Raw genomic sequence first — 12,545 nt, 5'->3', positions numbered from 1 at the left:
AAGTGTAAAAAAACCTTACTACTAAAAATAATAATCTTCATACCTGGTCAGCATCAACAAAAATGATTTTGTCCACTGCTAGTGGGAAAAGGACATCAAGGAAAAGAATTTTGTAACCCCAAATAATCCTTTGCTTTTCCGTCTGCTGATGAAGCCAACGAGGCCACCTATATTGGACTAGCTCATACTGGAATCCATATTCCTTAGCCATGTGAGGAATCACCTCCTAAAAACACACATGCAAAATCAAACAATGGATTCAAAGAAGAAAAAACATTTTGACATTTTAAAAGGCAGAGTTTACTATAAATTGTTATAACTAATTAGCACAATGTACTTCTCTGATATCTAGAAATGAGAAATACACAAATGCTAATAGGAAAACAAAAGTACACATAAAACTATATAATTTAATGTCTTTGAAAAAATGCAGCTTGGTAAACAGCACACTTATTAACTATGATAAATGTTCCCATATATTCACTATTGGTGCTGAAAAACCTCAACTCCAGAAAGAAAGCCTCCAGGTCTCAGATTATCTTTGTAACAAACTGTGTATGCTAGCATGCTGGCTGATAGATGCAAAGATGCAAAGGGGGTACAAAACACCTCAAAATGAGGTAAACATTAATAGGTTCTATTTTTATAGAAGTTTCATGCTTGAGGTTTAATTTAAGGATTAAAAATAAATATTGTGTTCTGAAGAGTTGATATGTGATTCAATGTGTTCTTAGAGAAATATCTTATTGCCTGTATAAAAAGCAGTTAATAAATCATTGGCTAAATTTGGTTCAAGTGTCCCCAAATAGAGAGGAACGATGTTAAAGGAGTAGTGAAAGATATGGAATTTGCTTTTCCTCATTCAATTCTCATCCATAACTACTTGATAAGTTTAGGCTTAGTTCTATCTTTTCTTTGCTTTTATAAGAATAATATAAATTTCAAATAAGGTCTTTTTTAAAATAAAATAAAATAAGCTCTTTAACATAGGCATCAATTTGTGAACTGGAACACTGATATCATGGCTAAAGCAGTTGCTAGGAATCATTATTTAGCTTTCTTTTAAATTAGGTTAATTAAAATAATTTTTTATTCAGGAAATAGATACTAAAAATATTCCCTAAAATAGGCTACATGCTAGACACTGTTCTGGGCCTTAGGGATACTGTCAGGAACAAAAGGAGTAGAAATCATGGCCTTCATGAAGCTCACATTTTAGAGGTGGCAGGTAAAAAACGGAAATGATTAAGTTAGCAAAAGAAGATAGCACTACAGAGAAAAATTAGAAGAGGGATAGAGTGATAGATAATGGGGGATTATAGTTTGCACAGTGTGGTCAGGAATTATTATTATCTTTTTAAGATTTTTATTTATTTATTTGACAGGTAGAGTTACAGACAGTGAGAGAGAGAGAGAGAAAGGTCTTCCTTCCGTTGGCTCACTCCCCAATGGCCGCCACAGCCGGAGCTATGCTAATCCATAGCCAGGAGCCAGGTGCTTCCTCCTGGTCTCCCATGCGGGTGCAGGGCCCAAGCACTTGGGCCATCCTCCACTGCCTTCCCGGGCCACAGTAGAGAGCTGGACTGGAAGAGGAGCAACCGGAACTAGAATCCGGCGCCCATAAGGGATGCCAGCGCGGCAGGTGGAGGATTAACCTAGTGCACCACCACACCGGCCCCAGGAAAGAATTATTAGTAAGTACAATTTTGGCAAGTAAGTGAAAGCAGTTAGGAGGTGTGGCTTTACAAACTGGAGGGGAGGGATCTTGAATGTTGGCAAGTTCTATATCTGCTGGATTCAGTGTTCTAAGTTTGTAAAAATTCATTAAAATTACACACTTTTTGTGCCTTTTCTAGGTATATGTTTCACCAAGAACTTTTCCCAAGAAAAATTTTGAGAGAAAGAAAGAAATTAAAGGAATTAGGAAAAGAGTATTTCAGATAGGTTATTAGTTTCAACCATGCACTAGAACAAGTTTTTTTAATCTAGACATAACACTATTTTCTAATGAACAGCACTGTTTCCTAATAAGAGAGCCTTTAGATTCTATCACCTCAACATATGTGGAGTTATCATCCTGTGCAGTGTTTGGCTAGCAGTAAAATGTTAAAAATCCAGTAACAAAACAGTTAACTTTTGGTCAATATTTATGAGTTCTTTTGCAGTTTTTGTCTATTCTAAATGAGTCCAGGTGGTGGCATGTGTTAGTGGTGGGGGCATATGGGATGTTCCATCAGGGTTAAGCACTGTGCATTCATGTCAGAATACCATGTTCCTAATTAGGCATTTTTGTTTCAAGCCTGTGATATAAAAGTGAATCTTCACCAAAGAAAGGTAGCCCCCTTTGCCTGTGATTACTGGGAAATGATCTCTACTTTGGAGTGTTCTGGCAGGAGTATCTTTATTTCTCTGGGTCATGTGACTTATGGTGAGGACTTTGGGCCCTATGACAGATCAAGTTCAGGAGGGGCTAGTGGCTGTCAGCCAGGTCCACGCTGAAGTGTGAGCGAGCCTTCCTGGAGGGCCATGCTCTTTGAATATTGTCACACACATCTGCTGGCAGAAATAAGCAGCATCTTTGCTCCTCTGCTGGGAGAAGACAACTGGCAACTCCATCTGGTCTCTACTCTCTACACTGGACACTATACTACCCTACTTTGCATTGATTTTATTTGTAAACTTTTGTGTAGTAATCTGTAACTCAGAGTTTTTGAGTTTGAGGAGTCCTCCTGGTGAGTTACTGAATTTAAGGATGGTATGAGGTTCCTCCCAATTGTGCAGGCTAGTCTGTTTCCTTATCACAAGGCATTACTATGATGAATCACTGAATAATTTTAATACAGCACTTAGCAAAATGCCTTGGCATATTAAGGGATAGAAGCATAATTAGCTACTTTTGCTTTTGCTTTTACCACCTCTTCTGGTATAAAAAAATGGAATCTTTGAACTGCTGATGAATGAGACCTAACTCTCAAAAAATGTGATTATTTTATAGTGAAGATAGAAGAAACAGAGTTTGCTTTGCAGCAGGATTGTAGGGGCTTATTAAGGGTAATAGATGGTGGTCACTTTCCAAATGGAACTTGGATCATGATGCCCAGAGAACCAGAGCAATCAATGCAGAGCACAAAGACAAAAGAGCTTTATTATTTTTAGTACTATGAAAGTATTTCCTATGGCACAGTTTTCATATTTTTTGATATTAGTAATGTTCCTATTATTGCAAAAATATAACAAAATCCAGTATGTTCACTAAAATATTTATATATATTTCCATGGTCAAATTTTACTATTCATTACAAAGAAAAAACCAATAATTTTTCTGTATATTTTCTAAGTAAAACATGCTGTTTCTTGCTTTCTTTTTCCTTTAAACACCTCTTTAAACATGGCACAGGAATTTTCTTAGTCTAGATAAAAAGTATTGAATATTAAAGTTTTAAAGTTTATTAAAACTTATAATGAGTAAATACACATTTCAAAAGCCTCACACTGAAGATAAATGTTACATAAACTTACAGTGATAACAAGAATTTTCATCTCAAACATTAACCACTCTATAAAGGAAGTTATGCACTTACTTTAAATGTTGGTGAGAGATAATTTTTTAGAAACCAGAATTTCACAGGTGTTTTAGTGTTACGCAAAACAGAGAGCATCATAATTCTGTATAAACAAAACATGAAACCCAATATAAGTTACTATTAATAGAAGTTCATCAAATTTTTTAGACTTTCAAATATTGAAATGTATGAATAAGTTTTTCACTATGAGTTATGAAGAAACAAACTTAAATATCTTCAAATACCACGGTTGATCAAATATGTAATATATATAGAAATACATATGTGTCTAATGCACACTAAATTGACTGGGTTTTGTTTGTTCCAGTTGACAAGCTAGTCTGGAATAGTCTTGTTTAGTGGAATCAGATTCTAATCTTGGCTCTATTATTGTGTGATTAATATCAGGTCTAAAACTTGAAGAGTTGAATGATCTGTGCATTCTGATAAATTCACTGGAAAGTTCACTTGTTTTGTTATCCTAGAGTTCTGAATGAAAAGCATATACACATACCTAAAGTACCTTTTTAAAATATCTATACTACAATGTAAATACTTTTAAGGCTGGTGAAAAATAGTCTTTGTACCCTATAAATAAGCTTTCCCATTCTTATCTCCTTTTTATAAAACAAATTATTTCTTCACTGGAAAAGAAATAAGCACTATGTATATTTTTCCTCACTTATCATCTCATTACAGACTATGTCTGTTTTCTAGGTTTACACAAGACCAATATTCCAAACCAAATAAAACTCATAAAATTTCACAATATTTTAAAAATACACATACTTCAAAATTATGAGTTTAAAAAAAAAAGATGAAGAGCAGTATACACTGTGTTTCTATTTGGATAAGTATGAAGTAAAGAAAAAACTACCTGTGCATATCTGTATTGTAGAATATAAAAATAATATTATTGTTTATGGGAAAAAGAACTGAGTATCAAGGAAACAGATGAGTGATTTTTTCCACTGTACTTTCCTTTTATTCATTCTTCTTGAATCATGTCAAAATATTAGAAAAAAATATACCTACCTTAAAAAGCGCTCATATAAATGGCCCGAAGCAACTGAAAAAATGTTCAGAACATCTTTTTTATCTTTGTCATCTTCTTTATGCAACCTTCTTGTGAAACTTGGAATAAAAAAGTAGTAATTGGCCATTTTTTAATATTCATCTGCAAACTTTACAAGCCTAAATACTAGATTTGGTAAACAATAAAATAGGATTGCCTCTTAAAAATGAATGGCTATTAACTATAAACAAACTCTTATCCTAAAAATCATGGTTAATATTAAAGCATATGACAATAACACTTCAAGTTTATGAGTTTTTATTTTTATTTATTTTTATTTTTTTTTATTATTTTTTTATTTTTTGACAGGCAGAGTGGACAGTGAGAGAGAGAGACACAGAGAAAGGTCTTCCTTTGCCGTTGGTTCACCCTGCAATGGCCGCCGCGGCCAGCGCGCTGCGGCCGGCGCACTGCGCTGATCCGATGGCAGGAGCCAGGAGCCAGGTGCTTTTCCTGGTCTCCCATGGGGTGCAGGGCCCAAGCACCTGGGCCATCCTCCACTGCACTCCCTGGCCACAGCAGAGAGCTGGCCTGGAAGAGGGGCAACCGGGACAGAATCCGGCGCCCCAACCGGGACTAGAACCCGGTGTGCCGGCGCCGCTAGGCGGAGGATTAGCCTAGTGAGCCGCGGCGCCGGCCAAGTTTATGAGTTTTTAAAACATGAAGTGCAATTCTAATCAATATTCGATATGTTTTCAATATGTGGTACCCACTGTGCCATAACACCGGCTCTAACCTGATTCTTTAACAACAACGAATGAACTATAGGAAAAAAAGCCTACAGGGCACTTAAGACACAATCTACATTATATGATTGGATCTGGGGTTCCCAACAGCACTGAGCGGCAGCTCCCAGTCAAAACTGGAAGCAAGGAACTCAATCCAGTTCTTGCACATCGGTGCCCGGGACACAATTATTTTAGCCATCAGTGTTGCCTTCTTGGGTATGCCTTAGCAGGAAGCTGGAGCTGGGATTCAAACTCAGGCACTCTGATACAGGATTGGGTATCTAAACTGCTAGGTTAAATGCTTGCTCCTACATTTTTTTAAAGTAACAATATAACTTATTTTTGTCCTAACACATTATATTTAATATCTCAGCTATACCAGTTTAATTTCTATTCTTTAAGGAACATATCCAATTTTTTTTCCTTCATGTAACCAGGTATCTTCACCTGTTAACTTTTGAAATCATGTCTGTCCTCAGAAGACACTGTTGCCACCCAGTCCTCTAAGAAGTCTTTCTTGAACTTCTTCCTAACTAGATGTACCCTTTCTATCTCCTTTGGTGTGTATAACATTTTATTTTCAGTTGCCTCATGGCTTGAGTTCCCTAACTTGTGTAAACTGCGTCTAGGAAGAACATATGTCAACATAATGGAATATATGATAAGTCAACAGCCAGCATCATACTGAACGTGAAAGGAAGCATTCCTACTATCTGGAACCAGATAAAAATATCCTCTCTCACCATAATATAGTTCTGCAAGTTCTAGCCAGATTCAATAGGCAAGAAAAAGAAATCAAGAGGATATAAATTGGAATTGAGGAAGTCAAATGAGCATTTCTGAATCTATCTTACCTTGCTTAAGGGAGAAGATTTATCCTTTCATTTTTACCACCTACAGGGCTTCTATCTCCTAGACTTTTAATCCAATCTAGTTATGTGTTAAAATATTCATTAGTAATTACCTTTTAATGGAATCCCACATTCCTTTGCTTGTTTCATCTTTATCAGTAAGGATGTCTTCCTTAATTTTGTCTTGTTTTTTTTGCACCTATATGGCATGGTGAAGAAAAATTTTAGAATTAGGCAGCTTTAAATATTATGTTGCATGGTTACAGAGTGACACATGTTAGACAATATCACCCTTGGAACCTAAGATAGGAAACTGGTAATTGAAGCTATGTAATATTTTACTACAACTTATGGGCAAAATGTACTCTGCAAGTATCAATCAATTCAACCTCATTTTCATTTCTTTGATGGTGACCTTTATATTGTTAAATAAGATGCTTATACCTGGGTTAACGGATTTATAAACTTTAGACGTTATCTAGTAGTATTTCTGGACTCAAGAGTTTAGACATTATTGATCCTGTTAATACAGATGAGCAGCTCACTAATATTACTTTTCCCTTCTTCTCCATGTCTGGATTTTAAAATAGTAAAATCTTTATCATCAGCTTTTCTAGGGAGTTTTTTGTAACTCTGAATCAGTTTCACTTCCTAATTCTGCATGTAACCTGTTCATCTCTGACCACAGACCTGAGAAAGCTTCTTAAAAAAATTCGATAGCAGGCAAGATGGTAGAATAGTGACAGGGAGGTCTGTTCTAGGCTATGTGGACTTAGCAGAAAAAAAAAAGTGGAGAAGGTACACTGTCAGGGAAAACTGCAGTGTGAGGGGTCTTGTGAAAGCGGTAGAAATGGCCTGGACCCGAGGAGAAGGTGCAGATGCACAGCAATGAGCAGGGAGCGTGGAGCACAAACACAACAAAGGACCCAGCAGCCCACTCTGGCTAGCAAGGTGAGGTCAGACTGCACTGGCCCGTGCCACTGCTGATGCAACTGGAGGGACAGTCTTGGAGACTGCACCATGTTTGAGTTTGGCCCCGGGCCCTTAGGGGGCCTGGGTGATTCCTCAACTGGAGCGGGAAGGGGGCAGAGAAGCGGCATGTCTCTCTACGTCTTCCCCCTCCACACCAGCACCCTGCAGCTACCTGTGAGGAAGCTGGAGCTGCTTCAGACATAAACAGATAGCAGCTGCCCCAGCTGTTTTGTGTACACCTTGCAGCTAGAGGGGACTGCTGGCAGGGGCAACCAGAGCAGTTCGAGAAAACTGGTTGGGTCTGTCCTCACCTTGTCATTGGGGCAACACCATCAGCCCCACTGCACCCACTAGGCAACAGGAGTGGGGGGCATCCCCACCAAAGGGAAGTGCTGTCCACAGGGACTCTTTTATCTGCCCAGCACAACTGTGAAAAGAGTAGGGCTGTGGCTGGTGGGTACTGTGCACACTTTTGATCCAGGGATTTTACCAGGGGGAAAAATCCACATTCCCCAGTGACTCTGAGTCTAGCTTGGGGGATAGGACTTGATCCAACTGGGCGAAACACACATGGGCAGTGGCTCTGGCAACCCCTCGGTCTCCCTTTGGACAGACAGGCTAGTGGGGCAGGGTGGACTCTCTTGCACTTCTTGACCATGGAGCCCTGGGTGCCGAGACTGAAAATACTGTGACTGTGTGAGAGGAGGCAGAGTCTCTCTGGGGTTCTGGGTAAGCTCTGTGTGCAGAGCCAAACTCTCAGAACTCTGTGGTAGCCATGGCAGCTCATTGCAGTTGAAACTGTGCTCACAGGGAGAGCTGCACAGATCATTCAACTGGTTGAGTGCTGAATACACTGGGGACTAACACCTGGACATTGATCATCTTCAAGAAGAGATGACAGAATGATCACACCAACAGACATGACCGCCGCCCCCTTCTGTTAATAAGAGGTGAGCTAACACCCCAGCTTGGATGTTACCCTGGATACTTGCTCCACCCTGGAGCACAGATCGGAGCTCTCTGGACATACCCACCACACATCTCTCAGTATTCAATGAAAGCACAGACAGACTAAGCTATAGCTCAAAAATAAAAGCCATCAGAGGGGAAAAAAAAAACAGTTATTCCACCAATGCCTAAAAAGAAAAGCAGAAATTCAAGAAACAAAAATAAGAAGACACCATGGCACTCTAGTAGAAAAACAACATTTCAATATTAGAATGTGAAGATGAAGAGATTGATGAAATGCTGGAAATGGAATTCGAAAAACTAATCATAGGATTACTCAAAAGCAATCAGAAGCAAACCCACAAACTAAAGAAAACCATACATGACATGAATGAAAATTTTCCCCATGAAATTGAAATTTTAAAGAGAAATCAAAATGATATATTAGAAATGAAGAATTCAAAAAATCAATTAAAATGTAGTGGAAAGCCTTAACAGAAGAGTTGGCAAGGCAGAACAAAGAATATCTGAACTAGAAGATAAATCTTTGAAAATCCTACAGTCAGATAAAAAATAAAAACAAAGAAGAAGAAAATAGAAAACTTAAAATCAGTGTTAGAGATGAATGGGATACTATCAAACAACCCAACATACAAGTCTTAAAAGTTCCTGAAGGTAAGGAAAGAGATCATGGAATACAAGGCCTATTTAGTGAAATAATTACAGAAAACTTCCCTAGTTTGGAGGAAGAAAGGGATGTCAAGTAGAGGAAGCACGCAGAACTTCTAACAGATATGATGAGAAAAGATCTTCACCACAAGGCATTGTAGTCAAACTCTCCACAGTACAATGTAAAGAAAAGTTTCTAAAATGTGTACAAGAAAAATGCCAATTTACTTTCAGAGGATCACCAATTAGACTCAGAGTTGACTTCTCAACAGAAACCCTACAGGCTAGAAGGGAATGGAGAGATATAGTTCAAATCTTAAAAGAAAAAAAACCTGTCAATTCAGAAAATTGTAACCTGCAAAACTCTCATTATATGAATTAAAGTGAAATGAAGACCTTCCATAACAAACAGAACTGAAAGAATTTCTCACCACTCATGTGCTATACATGTGCTATACATAGAAACACAGATAACCACCATTATTAAAGAATATGAAGGCAGAAAATCCCCCAGTAGAAGTACAAAAGAAACGCAAAGTAAACAACAGGAATATTTATGGAAGAATAGCAGGGCCAATTTGTTATTTATCAATAATCACCCATTGAAAGTAAATGGCCTCTAATCTCCAGTTAAAAGATACAGACTGGCTGAATGGATTAAAAAACAAGACCCATCTATTGGCTGCCCACAAGACACAGATCTCACTAATAAAGATACATACAGACAGACAAAGTGAAAGGGTGGAAAAAGGTATTCCATGCTAACAGAAACCATCCAAATATCAGACAAAATAGACTTTAACAAAAAAAACCATTGAGAGACAAAGAAGGAGACTATATAATCATTAAGGAATCAATTCAACAGGAAGATGTGACTATAATAAATATATATTATATATACCTAATTAAATACCACTTTGCTATTTAAAAGAAATGCTAAGGAAATGTAACAGTAGACACCACAGAAATAAATAGAATCATGAGGAATTCCTACAAAGAGCTGTATGCTAACAAATTGGGAAACCTATAAGAAATGGATAGATTCCTGAACACATACAATCTACCAAGTCCTGAAGACTTAGAAAACCTAAACAGACAAATAATCAAGACAGACATTTAATAAGTAATAAAAAAAACGCCCAAAGAAAGAAAAGCCCAGGACTGGATGGCTTCACTGCTGAATTCTACCAGACATTTAAAGAAGAAGTAATTCCAATTCTTCTCAAGATATTCCAGACAATTGAAAGGTTGATAATCCTCCCTAACTCCTTCTAATAAACCAGCATCACCTTAATTCCTAAAACAGAAAAAGATACAACAAAGAAAGCGAACTATAGACCAATATCTCCTATGAACATAGATGCAAAAATCCTCAGCAAAATATTAGCCAATTGAATCCAACAACACATTGGAAAGATCACTCATCTAGACCAAGTGGGACTCATCCCTGGTATGCAGGGATGGTTCAACATTTGCAAATCAATAAATGTGATAAATCACATTAACAAATTGAAGAACAAAAACCACATGATTATCTCAAAAGATACAGAGAAAGCATTCAATAAAATACAACATTCTTTCAAGATGAAAATAATCAAATTTGGTATAGAAGGAACATTCCTCAACAAAATCATGGAAATCTATGACAAATCCATGGCAAGCATCCTATTGAATGGAGAAAAGCTAGAAGCATGCCCACTAAGATCTGGAACTAGACAAGGATGTCCACTCTCATCATTGCTATTTAATATAGTCCTAGAAGTTTTAGAACCATTAGGTAAGAAAAATAAATCTAAGGGATTCAAATTGGAAAGGAGGAAATCAAACTATCTGTACTTGTAAATAACATGATTCTATATATAGGGGATCCAAAAACTATACTGAGAGAGTATTGGAACTCCTAAGAGTTTGGTAAAGTGACAGGATATAAGATCAACATGGAAAAATCCATAGCCTTTGTATACACAGACAATGTCATGGCTGAGGAAGAACTTTTAAAATCAGTCCCATTCACAATACGTCCAAAAGAACAAAACACTTTGGAATAAATTTAAACCAGGATATCAAAGGTCTCTATGATGAAAATTACAAATTACTAAAGAAAGAAATAGAAAGAGATATTAAAAATGTAAAAACAGTCCATTCATGGATTGGAAGAATCAACATCATCAAAATGTCTATATTACCAAAAACAACTGGCAGATTCAACGTGATCCCAATCAAAATACCAATGACATTATTTGAAGATATAGAACAAATGATGCTAGAATGCATATGGAAACACAAGAGGCTCCGAATAGCTAAAGCAATCTTATATAACAAAAAAAAAGCCAGAGCCATCACAATGCTGGATTGCAAGAAATACTACAGGGCAGTTATAATCAAAATAGCCTGGTACTGGCATAAAAACACACTTGTAGACCAATGGAACAGAATGGAAACTCCAGAAATCAATCCAACTTATATTTGACAAAGGAGCTAAAATCAATTCCTGGAGCAAGGACAGTCTCTTTAATAAATGGTGCTGGGGAAACTGGATCTCCATGTGCAGAAGTATGAAGCAAGATCCCTACCTTACACCTTACAGAAAAATCCACTGAAAAATGGATTAAAGACCTAAATCTATGACCAAATACCATCGAATCACTAGACAACTAGGACACAACTTTAAAACAAATTCCTTCTATTTTCAAATTCTGTTTTTCCTTCATGAAATTTCTTTTCTTCCTTCCTTTTGCTGCCAGTGCTCCAACAGAAACATATACAGATGGTAAAATTCGCCATAAAATAAACATTAAACAGTTAAGGACAATTAAGAACAGAGCCTAGAAAAAGCTTGTGCCTCACACACTTGTACTTTCAGGATCTTGCTTTTGAAACTGTTCAATACGACAATGACATCCTCCAGGTCTGGTTGAGAGTCAGCTCCTTCATGCCTAAAAGCAGAAAAACAGAAGTGTCTATATTTAATTGAAGAATAGACATTTGAATACAATGTATGAATAACAATTCATTTTACAATAAACAAAGGTGTTATACATGTAATATTTTGTTTCTGTCATTAATTCAGATACATTATAATACACCTTTCAAAACCACATTATTTTAACTTAATCAAAATTGTACAAAAATTGTGACTCATTAAATTTAATATTACCTAATCACTCATTTAAATTACTGCTTATCTTTGCTATTGAAGGCTACCCCAAAACTCAACTTTCACATCTCTGATATATTAAAATATTAACTGAAGCATGAAACATATCCAGACTTAAATGTAAGTTGTTTATGTCAAAAGAATTCTCCATTGTCCAAATAGTTTTTTTTTTTTTAACTTATTTGACAGGTAGAGTTAGATAGTGAGAAAGAGAGAGAGAAAGGTCTTCCCTCCGTTGGTTCACCCCCAAATGGCCACCACGGTTGGCATGCTGCACCAATCTGAAGCCAGGAGCCAGGTGGTCTCCCACGTGGGTGCAGGCGCCCAAGCACTTGGGCCATCCTCCACTGCCCTCCCAGGTCACAGCAGAAAGCTGGACTGGAAGAGGAGCAGCTGGGACTAGAACCTGGCGCCCATGTGGGATTCTGGCGCCGCAGGCGGAGGATTAGCCAAGTGAGCCACAGTGCCAGCCCCCCTCCCAAATAGCTTTTCAATATCTGCCAGCCACTTTGCAATGCCAAAATCTGAAATGCACTGTTTAATTTATGAGACTGAATGTTACTGCTGTCCATCTGTATTACT

The 12,545-nt window shown here is 37.3% G+C and overlaps 1 protein-coding gene across 7 annotated transcripts in view; it reads right to left on the bottom strand.

Moving 5' to 3' along the window:
- UGGT2 (UDP-glucose glycoprotein glucosyltransferase 2) overlaps positions 1-12,545 on the bottom strand; it is a 249,271-nt gene that overhangs the window by 38,630 nt on the left and 198,096 nt on the right. For all 7 annotated transcript variants that reach the window (XM_070048689.1, XM_070048688.1, XM_008260110.4 and 4 more), the window contains 5 exons: positions 11,658-11,742; positions 6,331-6,416; positions 4,599-4,697; positions 3,582-3,666; positions 44-226 (listed from right to left, as the gene is read on the bottom strand). In XM_070048689.1, the coding sequence (XP_069904790.1) occupies positions 44-226; positions 3,582-3,666; positions 4,599-4,697; positions 6,331-6,416; positions 11,658-11,742 (538 nt within the window). The remainder of the gene's footprint in view (positions 1-43; positions 227-3,581; positions 3,667-4,598; positions 4,698-6,330; positions 6,417-11,657; positions 11,743-12,545) is intronic.

This window comes from Oryctolagus cuniculus, chromosome 9, assembly GCF_964237555.1.
Source record: "Oryctolagus cuniculus chromosome 9, mOryCun1.1, whole genome shotgun sequence".
In the NCBI taxonomy this organism is placed as follows: Eukaryota; Metazoa; Chordata; class Mammalia; order Lagomorpha; family Leporidae; genus Oryctolagus; species Oryctolagus cuniculus.
This window is presented reverse-complemented; position numbering and strand designations above follow the sequence as displayed.